The sequence below is a fragment of the Convolutriloba macropyga genome, chromosome 7 (assembly GCF_964194025.1).
Source record: "Convolutriloba macropyga chromosome 7, txConMacr16.3, whole genome shotgun sequence".
Lineage (NCBI taxonomy): Eukaryota > Metazoa > Xenacoelomorpha > Acoela > Convolutidae > Convolutriloba > Convolutriloba macropyga.
In genome coordinates, this window is record NC_134474.1 from 16,270,779 (window position 1) to 16,290,924 (window position 20,146).

At 36.3% G+C, this 20,146-nt stretch overlaps 4 protein-coding genes across 6 annotated transcripts in view; all 4 read right to left on the minus strand.

Annotated features, from left to right (window-relative positions):
* LOC142342643 (uncharacterized) overlaps positions 1 to 6,893 on the minus strand; it is a 32,911-nt gene extending 26,018 nt beyond the window's left edge. The window contains exon 1 of one of the 2 annotated variants that reach the window (XM_075394087.1): positions 5,825 to 5,900. The gene's annotated coding sequence lies outside the window, so the exon portion shown is untranslated. Of the gene's footprint in view, positions 1 to 5,824; positions 5,901 to 6,756 lie in introns of those variants that run through there. The other variant, XM_075394082.1, reaches the window with a different exon arrangement.
* Positions 6,787 to 7,320, minus strand: LOC142342959 (nucleoside diphosphate kinase 6-like). The gene has a single exon (XM_075394639.1). It carries the CDS (start codon positions 7,318 to 7,320, stop codon positions 6,787 to 6,789), a length of 534 nt encoding a protein of 177 aa, XP_075250754.1.
* Positions 7,321 to 9,111: 1,791 nt separating this feature from the next.
* Positions 9,112 to 13,229, minus strand: LOC142342122 (F-box/LRR-repeat protein 4-like). Of its 2 annotated transcripts, XM_075393321.1 has the most exons (4): positions 12,989 to 13,229; positions 12,469 to 12,679; positions 10,501 to 10,817; positions 9,112 to 10,407 (listed from the first exon to the last, which is right to left on the minus strand). In XM_075393321.1, exons 1-4 carry the CDS (start codon positions 13,050 to 13,052, stop codon positions 9,212 to 9,214), a joined length of 1,788 nt encoding a protein of 595 aa, XP_075249436.1. In that variant the 5' UTR covers positions 13,053 to 13,229; the 3' UTR covers positions 9,112 to 9,211. The 2 variants fall into 2 exon arrangements, with proteins under 2 accessions (XP_075249436.1, XP_075249435.1); XM_075393320.1 differs by having other exon boundaries at positions 9,112 to 10,817; positions 12,989 to 13,228.
* Positions 13,230 to 15,203: 1,974 nt separating this feature from the next.
* LOC142342644 (structural maintenance of chromosomes protein 3-like) lies at positions 15,204 to 19,397 on the minus strand. Its single transcript, XM_075394088.1, has 3 exons — positions 19,291 to 19,397; positions 18,937 to 19,176; positions 15,204 to 18,856 (listed from the first exon to the last, which is right to left on the minus strand). Exons 1-3 carry the CDS (start codon positions 19,360 to 19,362, stop codon positions 15,500 to 15,502), a joined length of 3,669 nt encoding a protein of 1,222 aa, XP_075250203.1. The 5' UTR covers positions 19,363 to 19,397; the 3' UTR covers positions 15,204 to 15,499.
* Positions 19,398 to 20,146: the final 749 nt, after the last annotated feature.

Here is a 20,146-nt window from a genome sequence, read left to right on the forward strand (position 1 = left end):
AATTTTATCCATACATTTCAAGAGTAGTGTAATTAGTGTAAACAAATAACAGACATCTATAAATATATCTAGTGCATACATGCGTTTTAGAATATTAAATTAACAATATTAAATATTGAATTATCATTAGAATTACATTATGAATTATGATTGGAAAATATAACTATATAAACATTACATATTTGAAAAAAATATATAATACGGTAAATATTTTTAAAAATTTCGTTCAATTTTCAACAAAAAAAACTTATTAGCACTTCGTCGATTTGCACTGAGAAGACTCTCGTATAATGACCTTTTTCAGGCGGATAATTGTTGAAAATGGAGTCAACAGCGGGTCACAATTGCGCAACGGGACACCAATTGCAAGTAGTGGACATACACACATACGCGAACATAGGAGTACACTTACAGCATACGCGTGGTGTGTCAATGTGTGCAAAGATAATCTGTATGTGTAAAAATGGGTGAGCGAAAGCATTTACGTCACCCATCTAACAACTTCCGCCGTTGAACATCGGGGATGATTAATAGGAATACCTTGAGTTGAACTTAGTCAGAAGCAACTACAGTGACAATACACGTCGCCCTGTCATTAGCAATTTACCACGTACATGTGCATTTTAATTACCTCAAAGCTCACAGAATGGTCGGAGAATGTCAGCGTTAAATAAAAAAGGGAGGAAAAGTCTGTAGCAGCAGACAAGGTTATGTGCCAATTTAAGGTCTCCTAATGAGGAGTATTATATAGTCACAGCCATTGCTCTACTTTTCTATTTTTACAAACAGGGCAAAATACTGATTATGGGCAAACAACGGGCATAACAATAACAAGAGACTATCATGACAGACCAAAAAAAATTGATTCAAGAATTCTTTCACAAAACTGGCAAAAACAAAAATCTTCACAACACGAAATCATCTTTTCATATATGGCATACAAAATATTCAACAAATGAAAAAAATTTGTAGAGATCAACAAAACAATTAGCAGATAAAGTTCTCGAATGAGTAATGTGGCAAGCTTGCCATCTACAAAGCGCCTCGTTATAAGAGTTTTAACAGGAGTTCCATTAATGGGAGTGGTCTTAAAATCCCTCAAAACCTAAAAAAGACTACCCTCAGCAAGAATTTATTTTTCTCAATTTTGAAGTCATTTCACACAGCGAAGAGCGATGTACTGTCGTATAAGAGCAGTTATGTAGAAAATGTAAGGGAGGATAATAAAGCTAAACAAAAATATTTCTTGCAGAAAAATCTGCACGTCGTACCATATGTACAGCTTTCTTGCCTGTTTCTATACGCATTTAGGCAGTGCCTTCTTTATCTGAACGGCGAACAGACAAAAACCTGACAACGGTCACTTTCATTCTGAACAATCGGAGCCTTTAGAGAAATCTGCAGAACAAAATAAAGTGACTATGAAAAACCAGAGAACATGGGAAACCAAATTTACTTAACTTGGTCGCGAAGCTCGATTACATTTGACTTCGCAGCCCAAAAAATTCCTTGAAAACAATTAACTATATGTCAATGAATTTCAGATGAAGACAAATTAAAAACTTTCAACAACAAACGACCGAGAGAGGCTAACATCAGAAAACAGTTTGTAAAAATCAAAGCCAAAAATATAATTGCAAAAGTACGCAAAACCTGAAAGTTTGTCAGCATCAGTTGCTTTTAATGGAATTTAAACCGACTAACGTCGGACCAATTGCTCTCGAACTACATGTGGATCAATTTAATTCAGAGGTAGTTGTGGCCTAGATAATTTTTTATGCGTGCAAAAACCTCAGCCCAAGGAGTGGTCTGCTCCCCTGACCTCCGTCGTAATAACCTTAACTCACTCGTCGTAACTAACCACTCGTCCATCAGTGCCCAGTTAACAAAAGACTTATTTTCTGAATAAGAGCAATTTAAGTCAAGCAAAGAATACTCTAGAACCAAACGGTCAAGGGAAAGTTTTGCATAAAAATAGACACCCCTTTACAATAAATGCTTCCAACTTCATTGGAGCGCAATTAATAGTTTCCAATCAATTTATTGGCCACATTTTGTTTATTCGCAAAAAATTTTCCCTAGGGATCGTTTTTTTCTTTCGCTGGAAATCATTTGTTCAAATTAAATCTTAATTTCATTCTTATGCTATATAACAGACGCTATATTGCTCCAATAGTTCTGTTCAAATTAACTGGATCACTATCAACTCCTTTACTACCATAGCACCAGAAAGTCCGCAACGTCACCCATTGGAAATTTTCCACCGGAAGACGGACTTCTTAATATCGGCGAAAACAAAAAATACACGGTAGAATTCCGGAAAATATACCCCATTGATTCCTATATCCTTGATTAGGATTAAAAGAACAGAAAAAAATGATTGAAGTTATAAAGTTCAAACTATTTTGTTTTCATTTCGTTGTTAAACAAACTCCTGCTTCTTAAGGATAGGAAACAGGGGCTGGTACCAAAATTAATAAACATTGAGATGTTAACTAAGATTAAGAATAACGTTAAAGTAGCGGGCGTCTAAACTTGGGCTTTAAGGGTTCATGCCGTTTCTCGTTATAATTTAATTTTGATACTAATTCTGTCAGTTTAGATTGCTTTGCTGAGAAAAACACTTTGCGCAGATTGAGCGAAGAATGAAACTAGACTAGAGAAGTCAAAAAGATTTCATGCAAAATATCAAAAAAATTGGCAAAATGAGGTAAATCGAAACAAATTTTAAACCAATGAAGTAGAAACTATAGCCGGAAGATTCCGGAAACGGCTCGAAGCATAACCTAGTACACCCTAGCCAATCACTTACTACACTAGCAAAACTATTTATTAAATTATACTACTCAATTTGAGAAAAAATACAGGAAGCAAATTAGAAAGCAGAAGAAAAATGTGAAAACATGATCTTGACAATTTTTCGCGAGTTGCGACTCCAGCAACAATTTCCAATAAGATTGTCTAATACACTCAAATTGTGTTCAAAAAGATGCATATGAGAGAACCCACAACCCAAAGATTGCTGGAAAATAACAACCTTTGATTCCCATAAACCCGATTGAGATTGAAAAAAAATGAAGAAATTGAATTTTGTACAAAAAATAATATGAATTGTGAAATGTTGATGTCATTCCGTAGTTAGATATACGTACTACTGTTTCTTAATGAGCGGATATGGAGCCCAGTAGCAAAACCAATGAGCATTAGAGATGGTAGCTAAGATTTACAAGAAAAAGTTTCAAGTAGCTGGCATTAAAATATTCAGCTTTATTAGTTTTAGCAGTGCTTATTTTTGATTTGGTTTTTTATACTGACTCTGTTGACTCAAAATTGTTTTTTTTAGGAACTGCTGCTGAAAATCATTTTGCAGCATATGACAGAATAATGAAAACAGACTTGAGAATTAAACAAATATTTCACAAAAAATGTTCTATAATTCTCAAAAAATTTGTTGTCACAACAGATGTTTTCAACAACACGCTTTAAGAAGCAGTTCCTGCATATTAGTTGAGCAACCAATAAGCAGGAACTGAAAGAAAAATGGACTGGAGAAGTAAACAAATATTTCGCGCAAAATGTTGAACAAGCTGTGAACTAAGGTAAATCGAATCAACTGTTCACTCGACGAAGTAAAAATAGGGCGACTAACACAGCGGGGGTAAGAAGATGGGGGAGCATATTCAAAAACATAAGCGATACATCTCGAAAAAGGAGAACAACCGAGCAAAAAGAAACTAAGGACAAAGTCTAAAAAACCTGTTAAATTTTCTAATATTCTCTAAAAATTGTAGTCTCAGCAGATGTTTTCAACAACACGCTTTAAAAAGCAGTTCCTGCTTTTTAGTTGAGCAACCAATAAGCAGGAATTGAAAGAATAAAAATGGACTGGAGAAGTAAACAAATATTTCACGCAAAATGTTGAACAAGCTGTGAACTAAGGTAAATCGAAACAACTGTTCACTCGACGAAGTAAAAATAGGGCCACTAATATAGCGGGGGTGAGAAGATGGGAGAGCATATTAAAATTATAAGCGATACGTCTCGAAAAAGGAGAACAACCGAGCAAAAGGAAAATAAGGACCAAATCTAAAAAACCTGTTAAACTTTCTAATATTCTCAAAAAATTTCTTGTCACAACAGATGTTTTAAACAACACGCTTTAAGAAGCAGTTCCTGCATATTAGTTGAGCAACCAATAAGCAGGAACTGAAAGAATAAAAATGGACTGGAGAAGTAAACAAATCTTTCACGCAAAATGTTAAACAAGCTGTGAACTAAGGTAAATCGAATCAACTGTTCACTCGACGAAGTAAATATAGGGCCACTAATACAGCGGGGGTGAGAAGAATGGGAAGCATATTCAAAAACATAAGCGATACATCTCGAAAAAGGAGAACAACCGAGAAAAAAAACTAAGGACCAAATCTAAAAAACCGGTTAAATTTTCTAATATTCTCAAAAAATTTGTTGTCACAACAGATGTTTTCAACAACACGCTTTAAGAAGCAGTTCCTGCTTTTTAGTTGAGCAACCAATAAGCCGGAACTGAGAGATTAAAGAAAATAGACTTGAGAGAAGTAAACATATTTCGGGCAAAATGTTCCTGCTTTTTAGTTGAGCAACCAATAAGCCGGAACTGAGAGATTAATGAAAATAGACTTAAGTAAACAAAAATTTCACGCAAAATGTTGAACAAGCTGTGAACTAAAGTAAATCGAAACAACTGTTCACTCGGCGAAGTAAAAATAAGGCCACTAATATAGCGGGGGTGAGAAGAATGGGAAGCATATTCAAAAACATAAGCGATACATCTCGAAAAAGGAGAACAACCGAGAAAAAAGAAACTAAGGCCCAAATCTAAAAAATCTGTTAAATTTTCTAATATTCTCAAAAAAATTTGTCACAACAGATATTTTCAACAACACGCTTTAAGAAGCAGTTCCTGCTTTTTAGTTGAGCAACCAATAAGCCGGAACTGAGAGATTAAAAAAAATAGACTTGAGAAGTAAACATATTTCACGCAAAATGTTGAACAAGCTGTGAACTAAGGTAAATCGAAACAACTGTTCACTCGGCGAAGTAAAAATAAGGCCACTAATATAGCGGGGGTCAGAAGATGGGAGAGCATATTAAAAACATAAGCGAAACGTCTCGAAAAAGGAGAACAACCGAGCAAAAAGAAACTAAGGACAAAATCTAATAAACCTGTTAAATTTTCTGATATTCTCCAAAAAATTGTTGTCTCAACAGATGTTTTCAATAACACGCTAAGAAGCAGTTCCTGCTTATTATTTGAGCTACCACACAAGAAAGAACTAAGAAGCACACAAAACTGAACATGATTTATATATTATACAAAAATATGTGTTATCAAACCTTTATTTTCACTTAGTAACAAAAACCTTACAACCAACCCTAGTCAAATAAAGGAATATAAAAAAATACGCCGGATGGCCAAAAAACTAATTAGTTAAGATGAAACAATGCAAAATATTTTTTTTAATTTGGACTGAGTTCTTCAACCTGAAACAAACCTCAAATAATAGCAATAAAATTAAAAGGGCATGAAAAACCACATGTATACTAACTTCAAACAAAAAATTACCTGGGACACCAAAATCTTGAAAAAGAGTGCAAAAACCAGTAAAAACATTCAAAAACGGTGAAGTCACAAAAATAGATCAAGGTTGCATACAAACAATTACGGGTTAGTATGGTTTAGAACAACAATTTTACCTGAACAAAAACTAAACAGCTGCTTAGAAAAAAACCAAAGGTAATCTAACAAATTTCGCTCGCTTAGCGGAAATTTTCTCGGACCTACTTTTTCTCTCTCTCTCTCTCAAGAACGCTGAATGAACTAAATCAATCTGTCATCTCTCTGCTCTTCAATTCGTTCAGCCGTTTGACCTAAACACATGCCGCATTGACTTTTACTTGCTGCATACTCCAAAAATCGTTGATTAAAAATACCTTGCAACAATACTCCTCTTCGAGTTGTAAAAATAGGAGCGCAATAATACCCTGCAGAAAAGATGAGGACAGCTATTAGTAAGTTCCAATGTTGAGGAAACCTCCAACACTATTAACACAACCGACTAACGGCATAATGACATTTAAGATTAAAACTACTCTTCATACCATCAAAGTGTCTCCTCAAACAGTTTCGGTCAATCTCATTCTTAGAGTATAGTATGGCTTAGGTCTCTAAGAGAACTTGGTGCCCTCCGAGCGCTACTTGTTTATCCCGTTTTTGAGGACGAAAAGTCAAATGGGCCAGACAAAAAAATCGGTCGAGCAAAAAATTGCATAAAAAAGACCACAGGACTGAGTTCGCTTACCAGAAACCCCAATGTAAAGTTTAAACTTGATCCATGTTACACAGTAAAAAGAAAGTTGGCGCAAATAAAATTGAAATTATAAGTGGCTGATCAAACGCCTTGTTTTAATTTTAATCAGGCCTTAACCAAATTCTCACTCGATTTTTTTTAAACAGGTGCCAATCAAAATGAACATAAATAAAATTAAGCGGCATTGTTACATGCGTTGTTACATCAACAAATCCCCATGCTAAATTTTTAAACCATTCAATTCCCACACCGCGTCTAGTTAGAAAAAACTTTCATGGGAATAATTCTACACTTTAAAAGCGGTGGTTGCGAAACAAGTGGCTCAAAGCAAAGTATAAAAAGTTTGCACCGATGTCAGAACAGTATCGTTTTCAAAGCACAAATAATTTCGTTGAAGATAGCTCACCTCAGGCAGTGTCAGTGACGAAAACCATCTTCATCCTTCACCGATAAGCTTATGAGCGTAGACGCCTTCGTCAAAGCTCAGCTGACCCTTTCTTCCTGACTGCTTTAAGTCCCCGTACAGTGATACCCAACCGTTCCGGTCAAAATCTGGAAATATAATTCCCAATTCCCGCTCTGCACTTTCTACTGAGTCACTTCCGTGAAAACAATTCAGCGTCTCTGTTATTCCAAATATTGCACGCAGACATTCAGGTCGCTCAATTCGGGCTTTCTCAACATCCGTTGGACCAATCAGATGTCTCCACTTCTGAATAGCGTTGTCCGCAAAAAGAGCTGAACAAATTACAGGTCCTCGACTCGTTGCTTGCATGAGGCGTTCGTGGAAGTATTTGCCCTCGTGCACCGAGTAAAACCTTTCGGCTTCTGCTCGACTGAACTGGAATTTCTTACTGATTGCAAATATGAAGTCATTTTTCTGAACTAAGGAGAGGGCTTTAAGTAAATTTGCGGTATTTTCAACTAGTTCTGGTTTGAAAATGGCGAGCGTGAACTGTTTTCCAAGCATTGCTGCCAATAATGCTTTTTCTTTGCTCCAACAAAAACCTGAAAAATAGAATCTTTCGGGTACTAAATCAACATTTTCTTTGTTCACATAGCAGTTCTTTGAGCTCTAACCAACAAACTAAAAGACATAACAGTCCTCCAATGAAGAGAGGGAATCGAACCAAAACATGGATTTGAAAATGTTTCAAACTTGTCCTGTTATAAATTACCACAACGAATTCTGAATTTTCATTGGCGAACCATTTTAAATAGGAAACAAAAAACAGCTATAAGAGCTTAATCGGGAAAGAAGTTTCAGAATCGAAACACACGGCAGAAAGAGTTCCGGAAGCGACTCGAAGTAAGAAGCTGATCATACCAATTGACATAACTAAAATAACACTTATCAACTCTCTTCATACAATTTGATTTTCTTAACAAACTATCAGCAGTAGATGCGATTATCGACATGCTAGAAAATCTGCAAATTAATAGAGAAAAGCAATGTCTCATTGTACGTTGTCGGACCTACCAAAGACCTTTGAAAGAGTTGATCACGAGATACTGATAGACAAATGTTCCAGATATGATTTCAGCGGCAAAACGAAAAATCTGCTAGAGTCATACCTCAAAAACAGACAACAGTATTCAGGAACTCATTACAGAAACTCATTACAAAGAAAAATAGTTTGCAGTTCTTCAAGGATCAGTACTGGGTCCTCTACTCTTTCTCAATTATATAAATGACCTTGTACTAGTATAATGTTCTTTAAGCAGAGGATACAAATATGTTTGGTAATTTCTAAAAACAAGAATACATGGATGACCTTAATGCTATATCAAAATGGCTGGCAGGTAACAAATTGACGCCAGACATTCGAAAATCTCAGTTTCTTTTAATGGATTGCAGCCGTCTACTGAAAAAAAATTACTTGGAATGAGCAAGCGTTGGAGGAGCAAAGTTTTGGTTGAATTGAATTCTTAAGAGACTGTTTAGGTGGAAGGACCAAAGAACAAATGGAATTGCAACAAACTTTGTTTGAGAGCAATATAAAAAAAATTCGAAAACGCCGTTAAAAAACGCAAGTCCAATTAAATATCTTTAGATTCAAGGTCTGCTGCAACTGTTTTTTTGAAACCGTACCAAAATACTCAAGTTCGTACTCTAAATATCACACGACAATGCACGCCACCCGAAATTTAAATGATTTCAAAGAGAAACTTGCAATAAAAATCAAGAGAAGCTGAACATTAAGAAAGGCAGAAAAAATAAATCACATTGTCGAAGACTCCGCCACCTTTTCAATTATTTTGATTCACAATTCATTACACCAGTCAATAATTATCACAATATGACAATGGAAATTTTCTTCAATTAAAAAACGCTAGAAAAATTTCTGGCCAAAGGAATTCTATAAACCAGGTCAAAACAAAAACTCATGGTACCAAAACTCCTTAACAAAAAAAACTCATCAAGAATCTCATTTGGAAATTATTGGTTAAACAGATGCTCAAAGCGCGGGTTGGCTAGCATATGCATGAGATCTGACAACAAAACCTATGTTTTCATTAGCCGTCGAAAAACTTATTTTACATTAACAGTGAGAGTAGCCAAGAATGAGGAAATCACTCATCACAATTGATACCAATATGATCGAAGCGTGGCATACCTCACAGCCATTTTTGAATTGCTACAGACAACTTTTAAATCACCATCGGATGTAACAGCCTTGAACATAAGTTCTAAGTTTTTAAATGTTATTCTAAATTTTTTGTTTAAGTAAGCCTTGCTATTATCTCTGTTCTAAACAAATCTGACTAACATATGTACAATTTCGGACACTAATAAATCTATATTATGGAAATTAAAAGACAGATAATTAGACCTCTAAAAAACGCACATACATTTGGGATTAATAGGATTGATGAGTTTCAGTCAAGCCATATTTTGGATCGCGGAGTAAATTCTGATAAAAATCTTCGTCGTATTTACAAGTATGCGCTCGCTTGATTAAAACTTTTGTATACAGCGCCGCTAAAACTGCTACTTCCCGATCCGAAATTCCTTTAACATACGAAAGGTCAACATATCTGAGGTCTTTACATTTTTTAAAGACATTTTCTAAGGTCGTGTACCCTTGTAATAAGGATGAAACGCCTAAAATATCCAAGCACTGCAAATTGGGTTGGGTAGTTGCTATGCATGAAAGGGAATCTAAGTTGAATCCGCGACAGGCAGTAAAAATAAGAGTAGTAAAATGTCCTCGCTTGCTGTTGAGCATTTGGCAAATAGCACTATTAAATTCTAGCGGACCGATTTCAGGTCTGAACGACCATCCAACGTCCAAAGATTTCAGACAAGTCATTGTTGACATATGAATGAAACTTTGATTATCGATGGACTGGCGACAGATGTTCAACGACTCCAGATTTGGGCAATTTCGAGATAGCATATCCAGCAGAAAGTTTGTCTGTTCTGGTCTAAATCGCGGCTGTAGAGCATCCAACGACAGAAACGTTAAACATTTATTGCTGCAAATCCAGTCACGAAATGAAGGAATTTGAGCAGTTTCTATAAAACCACTTTCGAGAGAAAAGATTCGTAAACTTTTCAGAGGAGCTAATTTTTTACCCGAAGCCAACACCTTTTCGTCGTGGTTAAACCGCAGAATCAAAGTTTCCAAATTCGGACAAAACTTAGAAACGGAACCAAAGTTTAAGGATGCTAAAGCACTATGTGCTGTATTAGCTAAATTGAGAAACTTGAGATTAGGGCAACTTTTAAGGAGCGTCTCAATAGCTTCACCCGATATCTTGGAGCACCATTCAAACGATATGGACTTAGGATCCCATTTGTGAATTTTGCATTTTTGGGCTAACTTCTCAAGTTGCCTATCAGTCAGAGTTTTCCACAATGGTCGGAAGTCGAGACTTCTGTACAAACTGCAATCATTAGCCAAATCGTAAAGTCGGATGCATGTTGAAGAAAGGCAATCCAAATCCATAAGTGAGCAACTACTGAATATTTGGAACAGTAGTTCGCTGGGCAAATTTAGCATCCCAGGAGCGTCAATTGAAGTATCCGAGCAATCGTCAACATTAGCTGTACCTGAGAGGAAAATTTGGTTAAACGAGTTTGTTATATTATCAACTGAAGATTCAATGGCACTCGGATTGTACAACTCCAAGCTAATTTTGTCACCTTTAATTTCGATGCAGTCAATTTCTGCGTAATAATTGATATTTTCCGAGTTAAATTCGAGACAAAGGCAATTTATCACACGTTTATTCGAGTCCAAACTCATGTCGACGAAACAGTCAGTTTTGAGAGACCGCGGCAACATTGCAGATCCCATTTCATCGGAGGCAATGATATATGCCGCCATATTTCGGTCCCAGAGTTCTGTCCAGACAGCTGTTTCAATAAGAGCTGGTTTGTCAATCAAGGCACCAGATATGGAAGTTAGACACCCTGGGTTGTAGACTTCGTACAAAATTACCTCTTTGATTGAAATGGCGCTGACAATGTCAGTGATGCACAATTAAGAGAAATTGCTGCTAAATGATTACAAACTTTCAAAGTTTATTTCCCAAAATGTCATCAGAAACCCAACGTAATACAAACATAAAACACCAATTAATAATTTTGTTGAAAAGTTTGACAGAAAACCTTTCCAAAAAATTCACAGATGTTCATGATTTTTTTTATTCCATTGATACCATAGAATGATGAACAATATTTCAAACATAGCTGGCAGATTGCCAGAAAATAGCCGCAATAGATTTGTAGATAGGCAGTCTAAAAAAATAGTAAAAAAGACAGACCAAAAAAAATTCGTTTTTTGAAGGCTGCTCTGTTATATTTTGATTAAAAACCTGTATAAGTTATTGCTGCCTCTATTACTTGATCTCAAATAACCTTCATTTGGAGTGACACACACCCATTTAACCTTATCTCTTTGAATTAAAGTAAATAAAAGTCAATTTCAAATTGAGGAAGTCATTTTTGAGAGTGAGGTAAGTCAAGTGTGACCAAAAATTTAATCACGCGAAATAACAAAAAAACTCGCTCCACTAAGAGCGAAAAATGACGCCACACATGCAATTCAGTTGAAATTGCATGAACGAATGAACAAAAAGTGGCTGTGACGTCATATGGTCGTAACAAAAATCATGACGAAATAAAAAAACATAGCAGGACAAGTCCTGACGTACAATTCAAAGAATTTTCATTGACTAAATAAAAAACTAGACCTAGAACGGACTATGAGTGAATTGGGAGAACCATTTAGAAAAAAAATCAGATCAAAAAATTGGAAAAACAGTAAAAATCCAAGTGAAATTACCGCATGTAAACAAAAAACCACTAGCGAGAAAGCGAATTTTTGTTCAAACACCGTTTTCTCACTCTACTTCAAAATTAGAGCGAAAAAATTTCACGCCGCAAAACGACTCGCTTTTTCGCTCCATTTCCTGTTTCGGCGTGACCAAAATCACTACTCCAATTTGACTTCAAAAATCATGAAAATGTGTGAACAGATCTTAAAAAAAAAAGACAGCGCCCCAATACAATTCAAATTCTTTGAATTGTAAAAAAACCAAGAGAAGGACAATAATATCCCCAGCTATCGCTGTGCGGCTATTAATTAACCAATAATAGTGCTATTGACATTTGACGTTAGTTCCAGTCTTTAAAGGTTAGTTTTCTAGTATGGTAACTCTTTCTCTACAATGAGCTACTATAAGATTTCCTGCTAATATTTATTCAGGTTCTGAAGCGTCCGATATTCTGCTAAGCTGAAAAAATTTTGCAAGTCCTATGATGACAAATTGCACTGCAACTCACAGGAATCAATTAGAAACAAATGATAACTATTCGTGCGATGCATTTCTAATACTTTTTACATTTTTGTCCAATTAGAATGGAGTTAAATCTTATAATAGATGGGAAATATTCTATTTTAGTTTTGTTTTAGTCTTAGTCCCCATGCTCCATAACTAGCATTACTATCTTAACACACAGAAATCAATAAAACATAAAAATTCACAACAATAGACTAACTACTGCTTATGGAGACTTGTTATTAAATGTTTTCACTCGTTAAAATCCATTAACAACTCGATCCGTCAAAAAATTAGACTAATATACACTTAAGTCAATGTGCATTACTGTTCGAAGTATAGAATGACAAAGTCATCATAATGAGGTGCAATAGTTTCACACTTGCCCTCTCTGTGAGTTCTGTGACGCAATTGGTTGAGTTGTGAGTCATAAACGACTGCATGACGTCTGAGATCTCCGAAGTAACGAAACACGGCTGAGGAACAATTGTCTCCGTAATCTGGGAAGAATTCTCGTCCATTTAAGAGGGCAGCCATATCTACCAACATACAAAAGACATATAAAAGGAGATAGTAAAAACATCATGCTCATTTAGTTCTATATGAATGCAGTCAACCCCCTTGATCCTGAAATTAAGATCATAATTACATATCCTCAACTTCGCTGGTCATAGAGCGTATAACGATAAATATAACAATATTTCGTACTATAATTTCGCAGGGGCAAAATAGAAAAAAAAATCTGATTCTTTATAAATGTTCATCGAGAAGAAAAAGTTTGTTAGAAAACTAAATCCAACGTTCCATGCTTTGCGTAAATATGTTTGTAGCAGTAATCAAACACTCACTGTATGATCTGTACGAGTACTGAGAGCTCCATTTGAGGACACTCGAGGGGAGAAAAGCATCCATAATGCTGCTGTGTTTTCGGTGGCTTTCTTGACCTACATATACATTAAAACTAAAATGACACAACTATTTCCCAATTAAAACTCAAATTTGATTCTTTATATCAAAAATTCTTACATCCTTTTTCTTTAATTGCATATTAAACTTCGGTTGCCGTAAATATTCTAAGTCAAGGATTTATAACATAGCCAGCAGATTGTCGGAAATAGCCGCCGTTGCCGCGCTTGATGCACATCGGGATTGAAACAGAAGAAAAAAAAAGAAAAGTAATTGACCAAATTACCAAATTGTTTTTTTTGTGTCAAAACGTCTTCTAATTTGGCGTGGTTTTAGTTGGATTCTAAAACTATACTTCTCAGCTGAAAGCTAATAAGCTTAACCCCAATGTCAGCTAGCGAACACTCTAATAAACTTTGATAACCTAATTCTCAAGGACTTAATGACCGGGCTTTGAAAAATGGATTGAGAAAAACGGATTGAGAAAACCATTTAGAAAAAAATCCGATCCAAAAACTTGACAAAAAAGTAAAAACCAAAGTGAAATTGCCGCATGTGAACAAACATAGCTGGCAGATTGCCAGAAAATAGCCGCAATAGATTTGTAGACCGGCAGTCTAAAAAAACAGTAAGAAAGACAGACCAAAAAAATTCGTCTTTTCATTGAAGGCTGATCTGTTATATTTTGATTAAAAATCTGTATAAGTTATTGCTGCCTCTATTAGCTGATCTCAAATAACCTTCATTTAGAGTGACACACACCCATTTGACCTTATCTCTTTGAATTAAAGTAAATAAAAGTCAATTTCAAAGTGAGGAAGTCATTTTTGAGAGTGAGGTAAGTCAAGTGTGACCAAAAATTTAATCACGCGCATGAACAAAAAAACTCGCTCCACTAAGAGCGAAAAATGACGTCACACATGCAATTCAGTTGAAATTGCATGAACGAATGAACAAAAAGTGGCTGTGACGTCATATGGTCGCAACAAAAATCATGACGACGAAATAAAAAAAAAACCAAGAGAAGGCCAATAATAGCCCCAGCTATCGCTGTGCGGCTATTAAAAAAATACTAGAGAAAAAGGAACTTTTATTCAAACACCGTTTTCTCACTACTTAAAAATTTAGAGCGACAAAATTTCACGCCACAAAACCACTCGCCTTTTCGCTCCATTTCCTGTTTCGGCGTGACCAAACTCACTACTCCAATTTGACTTTAAAAATCACGAAAATGTGCGAACAGATGTTAAAAAAAGACAATGCCCCAATATAATTCAAATTGGGGCATAAATAAAAGCCGTTGAGAGGCTGACCGCGGATATTAATAAGGCACAAACCACTGTTTAGTTGAGTCAATAAGATAAGATGAAAATAGCACTTCCGACCACGTGGCGAAAAAATTTTATATAAAATTGAAGAAAAACAGAGTTAGGGTGAGAAAATATTCCCCGGCTACAACTAAATTTCCGCATTTGGAGCACAAAAATTGCTGGCATATTATCCACGCTGTCCAACTGTTGTTAAACTTTTTGCCAAAACTTTTTTTTTCAAAATAAAATTACTGGACAATTCAAAAAACATTGCGCATTTATTTTCTAAAAGAAACAAACTAATCTAGTTTTCTTTTCAACTACATCAAAAAACTTGTCAATTACTTCAATCACAACTGCTATTTTAAAAATTAAATTCCCAAGCAATACATAAAATTGAAGAACAAAACAGAAACGAATTGCCCCGAACAACAGTTAAGAGGTTGACTTTGGTTGTAGCTATCTTGAGCATAGGGAGGCTAACTTCAGAAGGCGAGAATAAAAGCGGGAGGGGTGTAAAAATTGAGGGATCCAAAAATCGCCCTTCAAATAGCGAATATCTGCATCCTCAAGTGTTCCTTAACAGCCCCGTGGAACCATAAGAGCTTAGTAAAACTCTCTTTAAGAGAGTTTTGCAGACTTGATGCTTTCGTGCTTTACCAGCTACTTTCGCCGAAAAATCAATAACTCAAGCGAGCAAAAGAACATTCAGGTAACTATCAAATACGACAAACACAAATACAGAAATTTAGATTCAATCATATTCGTACTAAATCCACGAGCTAACTGCAAAAAACGTTGTGGTTAAATAGATCACGCAAATTTCCTTAATGTAATCAAAAAGCTCTAACAAGAAAGTTAAATTCAATGAAAATTAGAATAATCAAACCATCAGTAATTACAAAATATTGCACTATCAATAAAAATCAGTCAGCCGTCCAAGTCACGATAGAAGCAGACAAAAAATAAACAATTAAAATGAGAAACAAGAGAAACGTATAAAAAGTAGCTAAATTAAAAACTCAACTAACACAACAAGGGTAAATAAGATCAAAAAATATCACAAGCCTAGAGGCAGTTTCATTGTAAAATAGTCAAAACAGAAACTCAAACTATCTTAAAAACGATTAATTTTTTCTGAGATTATCTATGGATTTCATCATCTTCGACAAAATTCTTGGCTTTCTCTTTCGGAATCGTCTCAACGTGGCTCACTTTGTTTCGAAAAATAACTCCATAAAACTTCTCAGCCGACTCAATTAATTCAGGACGGAAAGTAGTAATGATAAACTGCGCGTTGTTTGACAGCTCTTTGATCATATTCGCAACCGATTGTCGATGAGCCGGGTCTAAAGCTGCGTCGATTTCATCAAACAAATAAAAGGGTGCCGGGTCGCATTTTTGGATTGCAAATATAAACGTCAAAGCGACCAACGATTTTTGCCCTCCAGAAAGCTGGCTCATTTCTCTGGTTTCCGCCGCTTTACCAGAAAACGATACCTTAATTGATACACCAGAAAACTGTTCAACTAATGGCGTTTCCGGGGCTTGTGAGCCGCCTTCCTGTGATTCGGTTTCCTTTCGTCGCATTACAAGCTGTGCTCGACCTCCTGGTACTAACTTTTGGAACACCTCTGAAAAATATTTGGACACTTGTTTGAAAGTGAACTGGATCGCTTCGTATTTACGGTTATCCAGAGCATCCATCATGTCTTGAATCGCTTGCGATCCTCTGTCAACTTCAGCTTTCCGTTCCAGTAATTTTTCCTTCTCTTCGGAAAAGCTAACAAATTGTTCCAGAGCTTTTTTGTTCACGTGGCTATACTTTTTCAGCTCAGTGTTGCATTTATTCAATTCTTTGTACAATTGCTTGCTGTTCATTTTTTGATACTTTTCAAATGAGTCATTAGGCAGGGACCCGAGGTCGCGGATCTTTTTCATACACTCCTCTTTCCGCTTCACAAGCAAGCTCTGCTTGTTAGTAATTGTCTCAAGCGACTTGGTTTCATGGTCAATTTTATCTTGAGTTTCGCGCTCCTGATTTTTGTTCTCTTCCAAATTTTCTTGATGAGTTTCGAACTCAACATTCAGTTCGTCCAGTTGGTTATCAATTTCATCCAACCGGTTTTTGTTTCCGTCAAATCGCTCGGCCATGGAGCTCAGGTCCGTTTTCGCGTGATCTAATTGGTTAGTTTTCTCAACACCTCCTAAGTCCTGCAATTGGTTTATGAGCTGGTCCTGACGCCTCTTCAAATTGTTTTCGAGTTCATTTTCGATCATATTTTTCTTTCCTTCAAGTTTAAACCGCTCGGACACGATAGCTTTGCTATCACTAGTAAGTTTTTTGCGTTCAGTAGCAATGTTAGCTACTTCATTTTGGTCCTGCGAAGACAACTGCGAGAGTAGTTCCGTTCCCATTTCAACTTTGTAAGAGTTGACAGATGCGTTCATTGCGTCCAAGCTGGACTGCAAACTAGCAAGAGATCTCTCCTTTGGGTCATAGCTCTTTTGGATACTACTCAGCTGTTCCTTCTTCAGTCTCAAGTCAGCTTTGAACTGTTCCATCATTTCACGGCTTTTCGTAGCCTTTGTTTCACCTTTCTGAATTTCGCTCAAAACGTGCGTTATTTGCTGTTCAATCTCGTTCATTCGAGATTGCAATTCGTACCGCTTCTGTTCTTGCTCTTCAATTTCAATAGTCAGCTCCCGTTTCGCCTTTTGGAGCTCCAGTTTCGATTGTCTTTGATCGTAGAATCCGCCCGTCAAAGTTCCTCTGCGACTAGTTTGGTCACCCTCCATCGTGATGCAGTCGCAATCCTGTTCTTTTGAAACCCTTCCTGCAACTTCCATATCTCGACAGATCAAAGTCTTTCCAAAGATGTGCTGATACACTTTTCTCAGCTGGTCATCAAAATTGAGCTTTTTCAACATTGGAATAGCGTCCTTGCTTTCAAACTCGACTGGTCGGCTAGTTTCAAGCTTGTTCAGAGGCATAAAATTCACGATTCCTGGCATTTTAAATTTGTTAATTTCTTCCAAAATTGTAGTTGCAACACGATCAGTAGTTACAACATGGTGGAACATCAAACCACCTGCTGTGACTTCCACACACGTGAAGAACTTCGCGGAGACATTGAAGTTCTCAATCACGCAACCATAGTAGCCATCCAATACTTCGGGGTGAATGTTTTTATTTCTGAAATAATCGAGGACCTTTCTGACACTGTCAATGCCACTCTGGACGTTCTTGCCAGTGATGGACCTCAAAGCTTGGTCTTTCTTCAAGTGTTCATCTTTGGAACCGGTCATTGCCTGTTGCAACGCTGCTTCTTCGCGCCATAAATTATTCTGATCTGCCTGCAGACTTTCTCGCGTCTTTCGCATTTCATACAGCTTTACATCTTGATTATCCATCGACACCTTAACCTCTTCCAAATCTTGACTCAATCTACCAATTTGGCCTTCAAGTTCAATGCTCTTATTGCGGTCGTTCGCAAGATCTTGATTTAATCGTCTAATTTGATCATGCTTGTCGTGAACTGCTCGTTCTAGCTGGTTAATTTCTCTCTGCAGCCATTTATCACGTTGCTCCTTTGACTCAAATTGAGTTCCTCTGCCTTGCTTTGCATACAACTCCCGACGTCGCTGATCCAGCCAGTCAAGACGAGAGCTAATATTTTCTTCTTTGCGCCTTACTTCTTCGTATTGTGGCGCAAACTGTTTCAGTTCCTCCTCTTTTTCAGATATCTGATCATTAATGTTGCTTAACTCTAGCTGTAGATTCTCTTTCAAAGTTCCTTCATTGTCAACATCATCTTGAAGATCTTTGACAGTGAGTTCAAGCTTTGCTTTTTGTTTGATCAAGCCCGATTTTTCCTTGGATAGGGCTTCTTTCTCATCAACAATAGAAGAAATCTTATTCTTTAAGTCTCGGACATCTTTGCCAATTTGTTTGCCGCGTTTCAAAATTTCCGTCAATTTATCCTGTAAAGCAATCGACTGAGTGGAGTTTTCGTCACGCTTCTTACTGAGGTCATCCAGCTTTTGTTTCGTTTCTTTCAGTTCATTGTCATGAATCGTATATTCTAACATTCTCTGTGCCTTATCCCATTTTTGATATTGCTTAAGCTCTTCTTTTTCCTCATCAAGAGCTTTAAGCCTGCTCTCAATTTGTTCCAGGACTTCAAGAATTTTCTCACTTTTCAATTGCGTCTCAAACAAAAGTTGTTCACTTTCATTCCTTCGTTCGTCGAACACCTTAATTCCAGCAATTTCTTGAAGTAGTTTCAGTCGCTGCGAGTCCGGGGCAGTTGCCATTTGATTAATTTTGCCCTGTTTCACAATATAGTAGGGGTTGCTTCGCGAAAAGCCAGCAGCTTCTAAAAGACTCAGGACTTCAGTTTTGGTGATACTCTTCTTGTCCAGGAAGTACTGGTCTTTTTTGGCGCCAATAACTCGCTGAAGGGAGATCTCTTCTTGCTCAATCGGCAAGCGGTTATCCTAAACGGAAAAACATGTTACTGCAAAAATGTCTCCAAATAGTACCTATTTGATTTTTTGTAAAATTAGATTGTGTATACCCTGTTGTCAAAAATAATCTCCACATTAGCTGAAATGATACGTTGTCCTGTGCCTTCGTGCAGCAGTGCTAATCGCTGTTCAGCACGCAAGTTCGAGAAGTCGTCCGCCAGCACAAATTGAATAGCATAGAAAAAATTGCTCTTTCCACTTCCATTTCTGCCCACAATGACATTCGCCTTTTTACTAAAAGGCTCGATTTTAGTCTGGTCTTTGTAAGACCTGAATCCGGAGATGATCACCTAAATCATAAAGGCTATGGCTTTAACATTATAATTCAGATTACGTCAAAGACTTACTGCAAAGTTGATTTAAAAATACAATTGTCAATTTTAAACTTCTCTGTAAATTCTCACCTGTTTGATGTGCATGGTCAATTGTAAAAGGAATACATTTACTCTGAAATTCATTGACACTAGTCTAAACATGTTTTTCTTTATTATAACTATCAAATAAAAGAAGGTACTTCCTCAAAAAGCGTAGTCAGGCTACTTGGAGCTGCCATGTCACTGCCTATATGCACATAAATTCCGAAGTAGTCAAATGTTTTCAGCTACAAGAAGAAAAGTAGAACGCCAAGATAGTTCAATTTCCATTAGCAAACGAACTCGCAATGATAATCACCGATGGTTTATCGCTGAGATAAAATCTGGAATTTTATCAAATTAGCTTATAAATTTCTCCGAAATAATTTATTGTTCCTTTTCCAAAATGGGGGAATATATTCAAGGCTGGCTTTTTTGGCAGTCAAATTTTTCACTTTTTGTTTACGCATCGCAGAGAAAAAAGAAAAGCACCATAATAATGCCTAAATTTATTATGTAAAACTTCTATCAATTTTTGTAAGTTATTCAATTCTTTAAGGTGTATGGCATACTTCAGATGGTGGAATTTCTTTTAGCAGTTTTCCCAATAAAAACTTCAGCATGCAAACTTCAATTCATTCCTCCTCTCTTTTGAGTGAGTTAATATTAAACTACTTTACATTAATTTCAAAATTATCCAATAAAATTATTACATTGTTTCACATTCTCAAAAGATTAGGAAATTCACAACATTTCAATCCAATAAGAATTAAGAAAATAAAGGTACTATTTCAATAGTGCACTTTGTATAAAAATGCGCCATGACTCTTTAATTTGAGAACCACATCACTACCTATTGATTTTTCAACTAAACCATGCAGTATTAAATTAGTTTGCTGATTCAATT